This window comes from Macrobrachium rosenbergii, chromosome 54, assembly GCF_040412425.1.
Source record: "Macrobrachium rosenbergii isolate ZJJX-2024 chromosome 54, ASM4041242v1, whole genome shotgun sequence".
Taxonomy (NCBI): Eukaryota; Metazoa; Arthropoda; class Malacostraca; order Decapoda; family Palaemonidae; genus Macrobrachium; species Macrobrachium rosenbergii.
The window spans coordinates 16,037,910-16,056,027 of NC_089794.1; the positions used below are offsets into that span (position 1 = coordinate 16,037,910).

At 31.6% G+C, this 18,118-nt stretch overlaps 1 protein-coding gene across 3 annotated transcripts in view; it reads right to left on the reverse strand.

The window, feature by feature from the left end:
- Positions 1–8,377: 8,377 nt before the first annotated feature.
- LOC136834777 (uncharacterized) overlaps positions 8,378–18,118 on the reverse strand; it is a 28,387-nt gene continuing 18,646 nt past the window's right edge. For 2 of the 3 annotated variants that reach the window (XM_067097416.1, XM_067097415.1), the window contains exons 5-10: positions 17,793–17,943; positions 16,348–16,563; positions 12,487–12,591; positions 11,824–12,032; positions 10,617–10,787; positions 8,378–10,212 (exon numbers count right to left, since the gene is read on the reverse strand). In XM_067097416.1, coding sequence (XP_066953517.1) covers positions 10,068–10,212; positions 10,617–10,787; positions 11,824–12,032; positions 12,487–12,591; positions 16,348–16,563; positions 17,793–17,943 — 997 coding nt within the window. In that variant the 3' untranslated portion in view covers positions 8,378–10,067. The remainder of the gene's footprint in view (positions 10,213–10,616; positions 10,788–11,823; positions 12,033–12,486; positions 12,592–16,347; positions 16,564–17,792; positions 17,944–18,118) is intronic. The other variant, XR_010851878.1, reaches the window with a different exon arrangement.

Below are 18,118 nucleotides of genomic sequence, written 5' to 3' on the forward strand. Positions count from 1 at the left end.
TTGCTTTTGATGCAAGACAATATCTCTTTTGGTGGCACTTTTGGAAAAGTGGGTTTTTTTGTCAGTACAGGCAGCGCATTCCATTATTGCCTTTACAATGGGAAATATTTAGTATATCAAAGTGCATTGCATATGTAAATAACAGGTCACATTTCAGCAATTTGTGTACTGCTGTTTATTCATTCATTTATAATCTACCATTTCTCAATTCTGATGGTGTTTTCTAGAAATGAATGAATTATTGTTTTAGTAATGTAATCTGTACAGTTTGAGAGGAGTGAGCCACTTGTACTTACACTGTTCTGTGATAAATATGTGAGCGACTCACCTGCCTGTAATTAGTATATATGATTTAGAGGGATTTCCCATAAATAATTCGCCATATCCCATTACTGTAGAGTCAGTCACCTGTTTACATCTGAATATAACCCTCCATCCATCAGCATAACTTCCTCTTATTTGGATGATGCCAAAATTTGAATGTATACCTGGTTATAGCACACAAAAAATTGTGCTTATTCACCAGAACATGATGAGCAACATGTGAGTGGACATGTTAGACTGACACTATGCAGAATCCATGTTGGTCATAATTGCTCTCAGCTACCATAGGATTTACTGTAGTATTTTCAGATAGGAAAAAATCTGTTGTCATCGCATAATATAGCCAGTTTTCATAGCTGTGGGCTGAAATGATTGTATTTGTTTTTTACGGCAATAAGAGGCTATGTCTGTCAGGGTTTTATGCGAGTTTTTTTTCCATCGGGTTTAATGGACTAATTATTTTGCTTTAGTCTTCAGTATTTGCAGTGTGCCTTCCAGTGCAAGTGTTCATCAAACATTAAGCCTAAGAGCTTTTAGTTTAATAAGTATCAGATTACTTCTCATATTTAGTTAGCATCATAATTCCTTTTCCCCCTGATGCCTTAATTTACCATGTCTCCTTGTAAAGCATATTAAGCAGTGTTTTCTGAAGAAAATTGAAAACCTATTGAAGAGGCCAGATATCTGCCCTTGTAACAATATGCTGGGTATGTTGCAAGTCAGAAGTAATGTAATGGCAAAGTTAAACTATTTTCATTTGGTAAGTTACAGTTTTATTGCAAGGAGGAACAATGCACTACTCAAGACACTACCCCAGTGCACTGCAATTTTCCAATTCATGTCCGATTGAATGCTGCTTTGTTAACAGCTGAGAAGCGTAGTCTCTTAAGATTTTATTAGGTTGGTAGCCTTGAATACCAATTTTGAATATGATTCAAGTGACGTCGTAGTGTAAATTTATTTTTTGTGACTCATATCGAGTTGGGTGATTATATTTTTCAAATATCATGTTATCCTTGTTGAGTTCACCTTATTTTACAACCACTACATAGTCAGCTTGTTCAAGATACTGGGCCATAATTTGATTGATTCCTAGGATATTTGCTTAGCTTGGTCATTGATTTCACGGTGGCATTTTGCCATTTTTTGGGGGGAATTTCCTTAGTCCCAAATTTTAGGATTGGAATATGTGACTACTTGCAAAGGGGCTAGGTGTTTGATTAAATCAAAATGAATTTTATAAGGCTTTCATCCTTCAGTGACTTGCATGTTTTCTGTAAAGGATAGATACAATATCCTTTCACACTAAGGTGTATAGTCTGTTTAACAACTGTTTTCAGACCACAATTGATCCTCGTCTATTTGCGATTTCGGATTTGCGGATTTTTCTGTGGAACGTACATCCACATTATTCGCAGAAAATTTGCCTATTTGTGGTATTTTTTGTAGAGAAATACTCATTAATTACTGTATTTTCATATTTTCATGACTAAATGCAATTTTTATAAAACTATGAAAATACTCGGGTATGAACATTTTTAGGTGGATTTTTTGGTGTTTGAATATAATAAGCAGTTACAAGTATTTTTAGAGGGGTGTCAAGTATTCGCAGATTTTAGCTGTTCATGGGGGGTTGTGGTACGCATTCCCTACAAATACTGTGGGTCGATTGTAATAGCATTAATTAGAAAAATTACGAATTTCTAATCACAATTTCTAAAATATAATTAAGAACTTAATGCAGGTACTGTACATTGTTTTTTCACAAAGGCCTTATTTGAACATTCTATTAAGAGCTTTATCCAGTACAAAGACAGTTGCTTCTAATCACGGCAAATTATTATTTTAGATATTACTGGTTTAACTTGTAATTCAATTGTCAGACAACCTTGTGTGCCTGCCTCCACCATGTGTCGAAAATTAATCTTGAACATATTGAGGTGTAGTGTCTCCTTCGGTAGGATAGAAAGTCCTTTACAATAACAACTTTTTATTTCTCAAGAGATAAACAAGAATGCCATCAAACTGCAGTTACAAGCCATAGAACAATGCAGATGATTATGCTATTGAAATCCTACAATTAAAAAAAATATTCAAAAGCTCAACGGGCAGAACTTCACAGTAGATGTAAGGCATATAATCACAGAATGTTTGCCCGCTTGTTAAAAAATATGCATGCACCTTCATAGTGTCAGGATTCACTGGAATTAACAGGATTCCTCTGTTACTTGCCATGGGATCCGTTTGCTGTTACTATCCCGATGACAGTAAAGAGAACCAATAAAAATTAGAGAGATTCAAAACTGCGATTAATCTTTTCTACACAAGGGGTAAAAAAGGGAAAGTGAAGTATTTCACAGCTTGCAACTATTTGTTAGGCAGTATTTGAGAGAGCAGTAGGGGTTGATATGTCATATCTAGGTAAGCCAAGTTTAAAGTTATGCAGCTGACTGCTTTTACCAACAAAGTTTCAGTGGTGATAAAGAATTATACTAGGGCATTATTACTCCTGTGGGACAGGTCAAACATGGGGATAATCTCTCATAGCCCAGAAGCAAGTTCCGGTTCAGTTTGATTCATATCAGGGCCAGGAAAACATTTTTCAACATAAAAGCCTAATTCTAAACGGAATTTAGACACTCATCTTTAATCTGTGGGTTGCAAGCATTAGCCCAGGCTGTACTTTAAAATACCATCTACACAAGCTTTATTTTTTAGTCAACATGTAATATAGGAGTTACTTAGTTCTCAATTTCTACTGTTTTCTATAAAGACTTGCTAAATGAAAATAAAATGTGCACCACAGGTTGATACTATATAGGAAGTTTAAAAAATAAAGTTAACAGGCTCTAAAAGATTTTGATAATGCAGAATTAATTTAGCATACTTGCTCTTACAATGAATGTGAAGTCAATATAAAATTGAGAATTAAAAAAAAAAAAAAAAAACATTAGTGATACTGTGTAAAAGAAATGACCCTACGATGTTACAAAAATATCCATGATCACTTTTCATACTGCACATGTAACTTGCAACCAAATGCTAATAGCTTCAACCAAATGCTAATAGCTTAAGACACACTACTTTCATTGCACAAACAACCATCAACTTTAGTATATACCTCAAAACTAAGTGGTGTGAGAGGCTCAAAACATAAGTGGTGTGAGTTGAATCCCTGCGCCAGGCTGTACCTAAACAATTTGAATTACATCTAATGCACAACATTCCATTCTTCACCATTACCAAAACATGAAAATTGGTAGTTAGATAGTGTAATGCTGATTACAAAGCAACGAGGAAATACTGAACATGAATTAACACCTTGTTGGATACTTAATTTTCCATATCATCTATCTACTGTTAATTTGCCATAATATCTATCTACTGCTCATGTACTCAAGAATTTATTAATTTCATCACACAAATCGTGTATTTTAAGGTTTAATACCCTTTATGGAGCCATATCCAATTGCTAATTTCTATGACTAGATACTGAAAATGGTCAAGAATTCAGCACTTACTAAATTTCTTAGCTGGGAGGAAACTTTAATGAGTTAGCATTCATGAACAGACATCACACTCAGCATTGTAATAACATCATGATTCCAACTAATAACAAAACTGGAGTTTCTGCATTGCTTCCCACATAAGTGTACATAAGTGTACAGTATTTTGCATAAGGAATAACATGGTAGCTTTCAATGTGGCACTGGTTTCTGCATATATATTTCATAGACAAATGTTAAAAGTGCTTTTTAATATCATGCCGACACAGAAAATAATGGGGGCCCTGAAATATTCTTAAGATGAAATGGAGGTTGATCCTTGGATCACTAAATTGCAAAACATTTAGCCACATACTTTACATTTTCAAGAAGCAATGTCATCATTGTATTCAACTTACAATCTACTCTGTTCACTTGTATCATATTTAAACAAGCCAGCGTGGAACCTTTCATACCCATCTTTGGGGAAAAAATCAATTGGTCGCAAAACCTATCAACAATGTTAAAAAACAGAACTAGAGCTGCCACAAGATTTGGCAAGCTCAAAATAGACAGGAGCTATAATCTGTCAAATTCCTTCCTAATTTAATTTTAAAAATTAATCCAGAACTGTACTAAGAAACTTGTTTCATATAAAGGTATAGTAATTTTTATGGTGAAGGGAAAATAAAGACCCAAGCCCAACTTAGTACCTGGTTAAACTACTTAACGATAATAACTTGTAATCGCTATAGTAGATAATGACTACATGCAAATAGATATCTGCAGTAATGAAGAGATCTACATTTTTATAATTACTGTAAAATCTTTGGTAGAAATTAATATTGTACTGAATACACCAATTTGGCATTATAATTCTTTACAAATTAAATGTTGCTAACCTTTACAATTCTTTTAAAGTAATATTTTGCAACACCTATAGAATTTATCTTAAATTTAAAATTGTGTTGAAATACAGTGTGAAGAGTGCTAAGATTTTTCAAGTTTTGGATAAAAATAAATTTCCAAAAGATATTCTAAAGTATCCCTTGAATTAAAAGAAATTACAATACTTACTAAAGCATTAAATTTTGAATTTATATACATGCCTGACTTCCATCTTGTGATAATCCAACTGTTACTCCAGTTACTGGAGTCCATCTTTGCTTATATTGGTTATTTTAGATTAACTGCTAAAAGACAGGAAAAATACAATTCTTGTCAAACTAAAAATTAGGCAAGATGAAGTGATGTAAAGAATATTTAAAGCTCATGTAAAAGACAATAAAAGGTGCAGGAAAACATGACAGGAAAAAGGTCTAAGAAATGAGATTACCTTTATGCTAATACCCTCTCCAAGGAAGATCTGAAAATATTTACCAGGTCAGACATATAACCAAATATTTGTATTTAATTCCACAAGGATATTATACTCTTTTGACATTTTAACTTGATCATCAAGCAGACATCTAATGGTAAGTTGAGAAAAAAATTTTTCTTTGTAAAAGCAAATTAGTTTTTGCTCCCTTAGTTTACATCTCTCGATGGCAAGCTCTCAACTCGTGCCCATTAATCTATAACGAGTTCATCTTGTTATAGATTTAAGATGAACTTGCAAAAGTGCTCATTTTACACAAATCCCCTTCTCAGTAATAATGCTTATACAATTCAGTTGCATAGTGGATACAAGGTCAAAGAATAGGTTAGCACATGATCTTTAAGAAAAGCCAAATGTTGCTAACATTAACCCAAATCCTAATACAAAACAACATTGCACATTCTGAAAGTTTGCAGGTAAAGCAACTACAAGCAATCATGTTAAGAGAAAAGCTGCACTAAGAGGTCAAAACTTGCCTGTGATATGCTAGTTATTGAGACAGTAAGGATTTCTTTTTTTTAAAGTTTAGGAAGAAGAGGGAAAGCAGCTGACCCACAAAGATGCAAGTTAGTTTTGATGACTACTTGTGCCAAGACTGTTGTAACACCATGCACTACTATGGTGAAGTGGTTCATAATATGTTAACTGTACTGAAACCTCTCTTACATTGCCACTTCCAACAAGGAGTGACTACATAGACTTTATAACAACCTAAACATGATATAAAGAAAAGCCTACAAAAATACATTACACTGCATGTTCCAAATTTCAATCTGTTCTTTAAAAGAAGGTTGCAGTAAAGACTGCAATCTCTTCCAACAATGGAAATATCACACTAGATAACTGGATGTACAAAATTTGGGAAAAAAAATTAGTGTACACACACTACTCATGCTACATGACCATAAATCTCAAGAGTGAATGAATTTTCCAGTGCCAAAAATACTTCATAATTCATTCCAACTGTTACAGCAGTACAGTATAACTATACAACTGAATATTTGTCGAGATAGCTATGGCTGGCCTGCAATACTTCGTCATAAATGAGCTGTGGGACAAAGAAAGCTTCGATTGCAAACAGCTAGCTGGGAAGAGGCTAGCATATGCAAGAGGTTAGTTAGTTATGATTTGTTTAACCAGACCTCTAAACTCTTTTAGTGTGACAAATTTCAGAAGCACTGGGGGAAGGGGAGGGATAAAAAAAAAAAAAAAAAAATGCAATGAACTCCTGTGGGTTCAACGTAAGAAATGACCTCTATACACAATAATTTACAAACAACTTCCATGAATACTTTTGGGCCTGATATTTTGTAAATTACTAATTAAAATTTCTTTTTAATACAAGTATAGTAGGGAAGAAATGCAAAAAAAAAAAAAAAAAAAGTAAAAAACAGATTTAAGAACTCATTACAATAATCAAACAAGTATAACATACACCAGGTAGCGCTGTCAAGGAAATTACGAATGCATACAGACCTGGACTTACTACCTGGTAGTAGCTTCAAGCCGCCTTCAAGCACTCTTACTTTCCTTCCCACGTACTCAAAAACTGGATCTTGGGTAATGATATAAGCAAAAATAAGTTTTTATCCTCCTACAAGAAAAGTTCATAGCTGCACTAGGCAAACTGAACCGGATTGCTGAAAGTCTAATTTTACAGCAGCTTCTCCCAAATGAACTACAGGTACTTTGGTAAAGAACCTAATATTAATTTTACCACTGCAATAATTAACCTAGTCTTTTAATATTCATTGCATTAAATGATGTACAGTACACGGACGGTATCCACAACATGCCAAAAAACTGACAACTCAATTTTGGTTACTGATCAGGTACACATGAATGAAGTATTAAGAAGAATCAGAAATAACAAAATTGCTCCCCAGTTTTACAGCTTGTTGTTTAAAGTGTTATGCTGCAAAATAATGTAAAATTATAATTTATACCCAAGACAAATTGGGAAACTTCTTTCCATCTGTCCAATGCAAAACTAATCATGAAATTTTAAAACCAACAATAAAAACTGCCACATGAACTAGCTACTAATTTAACTGAATGCCTTCAGCATTTGAAATTTCAATGAGGTAAGAGAGGTTTTTTTATGAGAATCTTGTCCAAAACACAAGAAAAAACTAGGATACATCAAATAGCATCATCAATACAAATGGGAATAACAATGGTATCTTAACAGAGTATTTCAATGGGAGGCTAAAAAGAAATACTGTATGCAATTTAATGGAATAAAAATAATTCAGTATTGCTGTTAATAAATTTGAGAATAGAATAGTAGCTGCTATTTCGATGCAGCAAGTTGAAAGGAAGAAGAAAACTAAATACACAATTGTCATACGCAAATTTAGCCAAAATACAACTTTTTGTCAGGTTTGGCAAGGACAAATATCATTACAATAAAAGACCTCCAGATTTTTGCATTACCTAACCGTGTCCAAAATTTCAATAATATTTATGTTGCACACTAGCTGTCGCTGGATGAAGGGGATGAGACAGCTAGACAAGTGGTAATATCCCATTAGAAGAGATCGGAAAGTGTGTGTATATAGGCTGTACTAGTCTATGAAGCATAAACATGGGCACTGACAGAAAGCGGATATTTTCACATTATGAATTAGGAAATTGTGAAGCAATATGTTATCGAGTGGCAAGAAAATTATATTTCAAGGACTGACATGGTTTGGATATATGAGGAGACAGGATGAGGAACTGTTAGCCAGAATAGCAGTAAACATTTAATTAGCAGGATGAAGGACCCAGAGGAAAGCCCAGGAGATCATGGAAATAGGGCACAGATGAAGACCAGAGAAGATAACTGTTCAGTACGAAAGGGCACAGGACAGTCAATGGATGAAATTCATTTCACATCGAACTGTAAATGGAAAAGAACACCTTTATGGATTATTCTGATGTGCACAGTGGAATTCACGTGCCCTATTTCCAAGCTCGGATCTATTTTACTAATTTTTCATGTATTCATCCTGTTCACTGTCTTGTTTGAAACAGTTGGCATGTTTTCTTTATTAATGAGTGTTTTGGCTGTCTTCTTGTGATGCTCTCCTCTTGCAGGGTTACTGCATACACATTTAATTAATTTGCATCCTTTTTGCATATTCTTGGTAAAATAACTTCAACTCTGTTTCTCAGGAGAGTCTGAGACATTATTGCTTCACTCTTGGTGCACTAGTTCTTCACTCATTAAAATATATTTTACTTTGTACTTAAGAAAGCCCTAATTAAATAAAACTGTGGGTTACTTGGTGCCTGTTTTCACTTGTCCTGTTCGATAACCAGTGAATCTGTGGCTTACACTGATAACTTATTAGCAGTGACATTATAATGAATTCTTTTTGGTGCTGGTGAGTTTCGGGCAGCGGTGTTTTATGTTGTGTTGACCCTAGAGTTATTAATTATGCTTAATATCAATCCGCCTCGGCATACTTGTCAAGGTCTGCCTGGCCATGCTTGCAGCTCATTCTTGTCGTCTCTGAATTAAGACCTCAATCATCAGCTCAAAAGAAGAAAATAATGGCTAATCATCAAAAGTGAAAGTACTAAGCATTTGCACATACTATTAGGAACAAGGAAAAACTTACCACAAAAAAAAAAAAATTAAATTATAGTTTTCTTTTTGAATTCTCATATTACTATATCAAGTTATTAAATTATATATACTACTTTAGGTCCCTAATTAAAATACTTTTCAGCAATTAAACCTACCTTAACTAAATCAACTTTATCATGAAATAATTGAAATCTCCAAGCCACAATTAAATGCAAGCACTCTACCCTGGTGAAGGTATACTGTAGTGAGTGATTTTCTTCAGCAAAATAGCGTGCACTACACCAAAAGTACAACATCTTAATTCTAAATATTTTTACCATTTTGTGACTCTTAGCAAACAACGCAGCTTATTTCTCACGTTGAAGTTTTTTTAAGTAAAAATCTAGATTCACACAGCACACTTTCTCTCTATGGACCATGAGTGCCCTACACTCTGTAAACAAAGATGACTGTCTTCTTAAAACATTTCATAAAATCTATATCTAAAATTAAATTCTCATCAGTAAGTGTAAAAAGAGTAACTGTAAAAACCTACTAGTACAGTACAGTAAAGTATTTATGCATGCCTGCAATGGAAGGAATGTTTTAGAAAGTGCAATTTCCTCAACAGAATTAAGCATTAAAACAAGCAAGTGAAAAAATCCTGTGTATACATAAAGGAACTACATTTCGTACCAAGAAAGCTATGGCAGAGCAAACAAGAAAACTATCCATTAATTTACTTCTTTGGTAAAACTTGTTTCTGCTCTGCACACTAAAAGATTACCTTGGCTACCACTCCACTCACAAAACTACCATCAGGTTCAATGTGGCTTAATTAAAATGAATCTCTCTACAATGACTGATGACCTACCCTAGAAAGTAAATAAAATTTGTCAATTGTAGTAAAAATGCTTTTGAAAGAGACAATCTACTAATAACAACTAGAAAAACTAAAGAAATAGAGCTCTCTTTAAATTCAAAACTTAACAGTAACATGCCACTGTTTAATTCAAACGCCATTTCGCTGACTTAGAGAGTTCAGGCCAAATTTCTGTCCTTACTATCTACTTAATTCTAATATTGCATAAACTAGTTTTAGAACTGCTTTATAAACTTTTTGAGCATGGCAAGCAAATCCTAAAAGATAGCATCCAAAAGCATAAAAATCCAGTTCATACTTTCTCAGAAAAATTGAAAGAGTAAAAATTTATATCCAAAAACAAATAAAAAATAAGAGGAAAGTTTTCCATTCTCAATTTTTGTTGCATTTAACATTACGGACTCTTGACAGTTCTTTCAATGGTGATGCATGGAGAACCATCTACATCATGACGTAAGTATAAAATCCAGGCTGTAAGAGCTCTGCCTGTGCCAAAAGGATTCGCAGATCACACTCGTCTAAATCAAAAATAGAGCAGAGAGCTCGCCTTAATGACCCATAACCAGAACGTTTTCGCTGGATTGCCCTATGGTGAAAAGAAAATAATTTTCATTACAATCAGAGTATTTAGTTACACTGTATTTAGTTCTTGATCATTGGAGGCCAAATGCCAAGATTTTGCCTGAGGGCAGGAAAAGATGATAAATCAATGACGACAGAAATTCAAAATTCACAATCTTCATATTTTCCAAACAGCTTGCAAAGAATCAAACTCATGATCATACTCTAAACGAGCAAAGTAAACTAATCAATATGGCAGGTCGAGGGATATATTATTCAGAGAAAAGCATTTCAGTACTGGTAATCACTGCCAATGAAACAGAAAACAGCAAAATATGAAATGGTGATACTACTTACATGATGCAACTCTTTATGCCAGTTAGTGTATGCAATTAAATACTTTCAAGAAAGAAAAGATTTGGTAAATACCATTCTTGTTGAGTCCAAGTAATTATAGCTAGTGCTGTGTACTGAAGAGACCGCAGGAAGGCTTGAATAAAAGTCTGACGAACAGAATTATCACAGGAGCTTAGACGGTCATAATCCTGCAAAAACTTCTTGACTAAGGATGATGCTCCTCGCACAGGCTCCAGCAGACTTCTACAAAGAGTAAAAATACCACATATTTCGTTAACACCTTCAAAGTCTCTCAAATTTTCACACAATGCCCCCTTCTTTATATAGCATCAAATGGGAACTTGGTAGGATGCATACCTGAATCAATCTTTACAAATACTACAATATCCTTGAAAATGATAACAAAACAGCACTGCGAGTACAACTTGAATCATTCAATGCCATACTGTAACAAGAATACAGATACTGAGCTACAGATAACCAAGCAAAAATGAAATGTATTGTCTAATACTCCTCTCTCTCCTAATTATTATTTTTAAATTTAAATGGAAATCTATACTGTATTATTTTTAAGTAAAATGTAAAAATAAATACTCATCTAGCCAGGAAAACTTCTCTCTCCCCCCCTCTCTCTCTAACTAATTTTTTAAAATTAATTCTGAATGAGGACTTCCTACCTTATATATTATGAAAAACTTACAATCTTTTACTCTTTTGACTCAAAATAAATTTCCAAAATTCTAAGTAAAAATCTACTGCACTACTTTCTACACATTTTATCATTATTTATAATTTCACAAGGAAATCACCAACGGTAAATAGTGTACACATTCTCTTATAAAAATTTTGTGAATGAAATTTATGGTATTTTCATTTTTCCCCTCATCACTATCAATTAATTCACTGGAAGATAACCAAGGGAAACTGCAAAGATCTGGTCTTTATGAAATTCCACAAGGTTTGAGCCAACTTTTACAACTTCAAAATGACAATTATGAGAACAAAATTCGTTAAAAATTAAAACATTGTCAAAATGAAGTGTAAAATGGGTTTTTTCATTAACCCTTACAGTTACTAATCAGTGTTTAGTACCCAAATTTCCCCGTTAAGCACAGTCCCTCAAGCCCTGTGGGATCCAGGGATTGCCTGATTATTATAATTATTATTATCATTATTATTACTCAGCACAGCAGTAGTAGTAGTAGTGGTGGTGGTGGTGGTAACAGCAGTAGTGGTTTATCAGGATTTGACTGTGAAAATATAATGAAAATGTACTTACTCTGAGGGAGCAGATACATCTGGCAGATCATGCCAGAGGGAAAGAAGTTCTTGGTGTAAGGCAGAGGAATTGCGACGAGCATGAACGTCAGGGGCACCAGTTTGTTTGACTGTGCCCCGATTAATGTCTACCACAGTCAGTGGACGGGAAGACTGGATTAACTTTTGAGCCGTCAAATTGACTTCACCATTAGCACTTCTTACAATACCCTGCATGATAAATCATAAACAAAGGTCCAATATATTTTATGTTTTCTTTATAAAGGTGGAATGTATGAAAGTGCACTAAAACGAAAAGTTTTACCATCTTACTTTATACAGGACATACTTTTAAGAATTCAAAACTTACATAACATATTATACATGTCGTAAAGCAGTGTTATAATGTCTACAGTAATCAAGAAAGCCCTAATAAAAAAAAACTGTGGGTTACTTATTGCCTACTTTCATTTGTGACAGTAATCTCAGATCCAAAGCCCTAGCTCTATCTTTTTCTTGTCATTTCAAAACTACTTTTCCAGTTGACATGAATAGCATATTGAGTTCCTGAATGTCTACTTCCCTAATTTGTTTTTTGAGCTTTTATTCTTGAAGCACTATACACAAGCATACACACTTTTAAACTACAGGAAAAACATTATTTATTATACACACAAACATTTACCTGGATGGATAATCCTGGATGGAACGGCCACTGAGTATATGATAAGCAAAGTCGGGAAATGTGCAGGTCTGCAGGATCAGAAAACTGAGCAATCCACATGACCACCTGGAATGATTATCAATGAAGCATAAGGAAAATAAGAGAGGTCACCTTTTCTTATCTGAACACCATACTTATATAATTAATACAAGTTGCATTAACTTTAATAACTCTCAGTACATCCAATAAAAATACAGTACAGCACTGCAATGCTAAATGACCTTAATGTATTTTATCTTATACAGTAATGTCCCTATCTACTATAAATCCATTCATCACCCACTCACAAGAATAAAATTATATATATATATATATATATATATATATATATATATATATATATATATTATATATATATTATATTATATATATATATATATATATATATATATATATATATATATATATATATATATATATATATATATATATATATATATATATATATATATATATATATATATATATATATATATATATATATATATATATATATATATATATATATTATATATATATATATTATATATATATATATATATATATATATATATATATATATATATATATATATATATATATTATATTATATATATATATATATATATATATATATATATATATATATATATATATATTATATATATATATATATATATATATATATATATATATATTATATATATATATATATATATATATATATATATATATATATATATATATATATATATATTATATATATATATATATATATATATATATATATATATATATATATATTATATATATATATATATTATATATATATATATATATATATATATATATATATATATATATATATATTATATATATATATATATATATATATATATATATATATATATATATATATATATATATTATATATATATATATATATATATATATATATATTATATATATATATATATATATATATATATATATATATATATATATATATATATATATTTTATATATATATATATATATATATATATATATATATATATATATATATATATATATATATATATATATATATATATATATATATATATATATATATATATATATATATATATATATATATATATATATATATATATATATATATATTATATATATATATATATATATATATATATATATATATATTATATATATATATATTATATATATATATATATTATATATATATATATATATATATATATATATATATTATATATATATATATATTATATATATATATATATATATATATATAGAGCTCGATGGTTCAGTCAGTCGGTTACAGCAGCAGCTTCGACTTCGTGAGGTCTGTGGCGCTGGTTCAATCCCATAAGTCGGCTGATCAGAGAGGCAGACACTTTGCTATCCGTGTAGACATCCCGAGATTATATATGTAATCAACGGATAGGTTTGCTTAAAAGCAAATGGATGTTACAGACTAAATACACACACAAAACAAAGCCACTACAACACCTTCTAAAACATAAACATCTCACACGCCTCGAACGCTCGCCATACCAGCGCAATAACTTCGCTGCTGGGAAGAAAGGGCGTTGGGTCTGGTATGATACATGAAACATACGTGCATCGGGTCTAAGCGATGTCAGGCAGGGCAACCGATCGAGACCACAGGTCTACCCAAAGCCAAATCAAAAGTCCTTCAAAGAAGGCATCGTGCTTACCCCATACAAAAATGGGAATAAAAGCACGTTAAAAGAAAAAGAAGAAGAAGAAGATATATATATATATATATATATATATATATATATATATATATATATATATATATATATATATATATATATATATATATATATATATATATATATATATATATATATATATATATATATATATATATATATATATATATATATATATATATATATATATTTAAGGGACATAGATTCAATTCATAACTGCCATACTATAAGATGTGATGAAGGAGAGATAGCTGCAAGATGGTACTAGGTCAAGCGATCAGTCGCAAAATCATTGCATTCAGCAAATAGTTTGGTTACTTCAGCTGTTTGGCTTGATGAATACACAATATTGGCTCTGGTATGTGAAACAGATGACCGAGTTGGTATCGAGTACATAAGTTCAATGACGTTAGAAAATATAGATTTTGTGTCTAATTCTGCCCAAAAATAAGTCTGATCGTTCATTAGCGAAGCAAGAGCGTTGTCGTCAAGACGTAGCTTTGAGTGTTCCAATCTCTTAGAAATTGGCAGAATAAGGTAAAGTTCAGACTTTTCGTTTTTCTATGTGAACTGTGAACTTGTGAATTTTACCATGATTTCAAGACACTTATGAATTTGTGTGGAGAGTTGGACATAACCATTTATGTCACTTTAATATTCTATTTTATTGTGTATTGCTTAACCATTATTAATCATGCATTTTAGACTTTCGTTATTATGTTTTGCACTTGTATATTTTTGGGAGATTACTATTGCGCTTAATTCTTTCGACAGATGTCTGTGGAATTGGTGTGGTTATAGAGAAGACAATGCAAACCTTTGCAATGTCGGTGTTTCTCATGTGGATGACTTAAGACTAGACATATGATGTCTAATATGGAGTATGTGAGAGTTTTTGTGTTTAAAAGGCTTAGCCATAATAAGACTTTTAGTCAGAGTTAGATTATTTTGACTTGATAACTCATTGATTACGCATTTTAATCTTTTCGTTGTTCATTCATTACTTGTTGGGTTGGTTTGAATAATAAATCTATTTTTGTAGGAAAGATTGCGTTTCCTTAGATGATCCATTCCTTTTGAGGATGATATTTGAGAGAGAGAGAGAGAATGCGCGGGGCAAATGCTGAATACGAGAGAGAGAGAGAGAGGGGGAATCTGTGGGCTGAGTGATAGGGAGAGGGGAGTGAGTGTCAGGGGGAGGTACCAGGGTCGAAATCACCATGCTTTCCTGTCGATAAATCGCAAAGACACATTACGTAAAACATTTCTACACTAAATGCTGAATCTGTTGTAGGGGGTATAACATATATATATATATATATATATATATATATATATATATATATATATATATATATATATATATATATATATATATATATATATATATATATATATATATATATATATATATATATATATATATATATATATATATATATATATATATATATATATATATATATATATATATATATATATATATATATATATATATATATATATATATATATATATATATATATATATATATATATATATATATATATATATATATATATATATATATATATATATATATATATATATATATATATATATATATATATATATATATATATATATATATATATATATATATATATATATATATATATATATATATATATATATATATATATATATATATATATATATATATATATATATATATATGTATGTGTGTGTGTGTGTGTGTGTACTGTGACGCTACAAAAAGGGAAGAAAATATACTGTACAAGAAAATATTCAGCAACTTTACAGTAGGCAGAAATCAAGAAAATTTCACTGTTGTATACTACATCCAAATTAAGTCAAACAAAAACTGCATTATCAAATTACAATACACTACTATGATGGTGTAACTTTCTAAGAATGTGAGATTATAAATTCTGCACAAAATAACTATCATATTTGTTGGAATTGAGACCCACAGGCATATACGGCCCTAATGCAGTTTCAGCAGAAAAAAAGTGTGTGCTCAGAAGGAACCCTTTAAACTGAGTAACCACACCTGAAGAAACTGAAGACACTGCTGTACCTTGTTAGCTGCATTTGGAGAATCAGCAACAACCACTGTTGAGCCTAAGGTTTGAAGATGAGAGGTGAGGATGATTTCAGCTAATCGTCGGTCATCTGGAGGCCGGCCAGCAGGGGTGAGTGGATACTGATCCAGACTAGCACTGCGTAAGGCCACTAAAACATCACAGAGCTCGACCAGCTTGCTCTTCACACGACCTCCACCCTCAAGGCCATGCTGAGACGTACAAAGGAGTTTAAAGACATTTAAAATATATCCAAAATTAGTACTGTAGTGTATTTCTTAGAGATTTCCTTCACAATGCATATATATGTAACCACTCTTTCACAGCTCAAGATTTGTAAAAATCTCATAAGGTCATTTTGAAATACACTAAACTATTAATTTGAAGTTTATAACTGTATCACTACACAACTGCTGAAAATCAAATATAAGAGTATGGACTACAAAATGTCTACACATGTTTTAGGTAATTTTAAGCTTTAAGCTTTGTGCCAAGCACACTTGTAATTTCTTCCTAACTTTTGAGCTATAAAAGTTAGGCAGTGGAGAAATTAACAGGTACCTTGATCACTTTATCAAAAGACAAAATATTAAAAAAGTTAGTAAATTAGATAACCTGACTGTCTTTATAGATGTACAGTACAGTAAAGCACTAAAGTACATTTATCCCTTGCAATTTGATAGTCTTCCATTAAATTGGATATTTTTGGGAGTTTAGAAGTGTAATGTGAAAAAACAACAAATGGTGTGAGCAGCTTAGAAAACAAAAACCTAAATGCTCAGGAGCCATAAATGGAGAGTACTTATATCTATATATCAAAGTTTTATTTTTCCTCTCTCACAAATAGACAATGTACTTTAGAATGTTAACTTTAGTAAAAAGGTAAACTTTGTGAAGAAAATGTTTGATAATCGTAAAATAAAAGTTTCAATAGTCACACTTATGTTGCTGCCATACTGATTGCTTTCATTTGATCTTTCTTGCACAGGAAAATGTTAAAATGCTACAAAGGTTGCTAGCCGTAATGGCATACGCGTGTGATTTTATGCTGCCAACAGTGTGCAAATTTCATAGCTGTATGGCATGATGTGTTTGTGTGCAGGTCATATGGTTTTTTGTTAGTCACCATGGGAAAGACGACATAGGATTGTGGAACTGGATACTAGCCTCTCCTGACAGGTATAAGGAGAGTCAAACAGTATTTTAAGACAATGTTTTTTTCATAAATATTTAAGTTGGTTTTCTACTACTTGTATCCATTTACAATACTGTATTTTTTTGTAATTAGCAAATGAGAGTTTTCATGTTAATCAAACAATTCAATGTGCATTTTTTTATGGGTAAAATGTTTCTGATGTATAAAGGAGGGGAAAGTTCTTGGGTCACCAAAAATTATTTGTGTCTAGCACACATGAAGAAGGGGTTTATGAATAAAACTTACCTTTGTTATGAGCAATCTGGTAGAAGCAGCAATTGTAATAAGCCAAGTAGTAACTGGCTGAGTGAGGGGAAGAAAGTAATCATACTCTTCTAACGGAACAACCATTGACAAGCAGTAAGGTACGGCACAATCATCCTCCACAACGGTGAATCTATTAAAAAGTAAACCTGAGTACTGTACATAGGAGACACTGTACTAAGTCAACAATTTTTAGTAGCAAAATAATTTGTGATGACTGAACTGCTCTACCTCTTCTCTCAAACTTCTCAACTCTCCTCTCTTCCCTATTTGCTCCTGTATACCTTTTAGGGCACAGAAGACCTTAC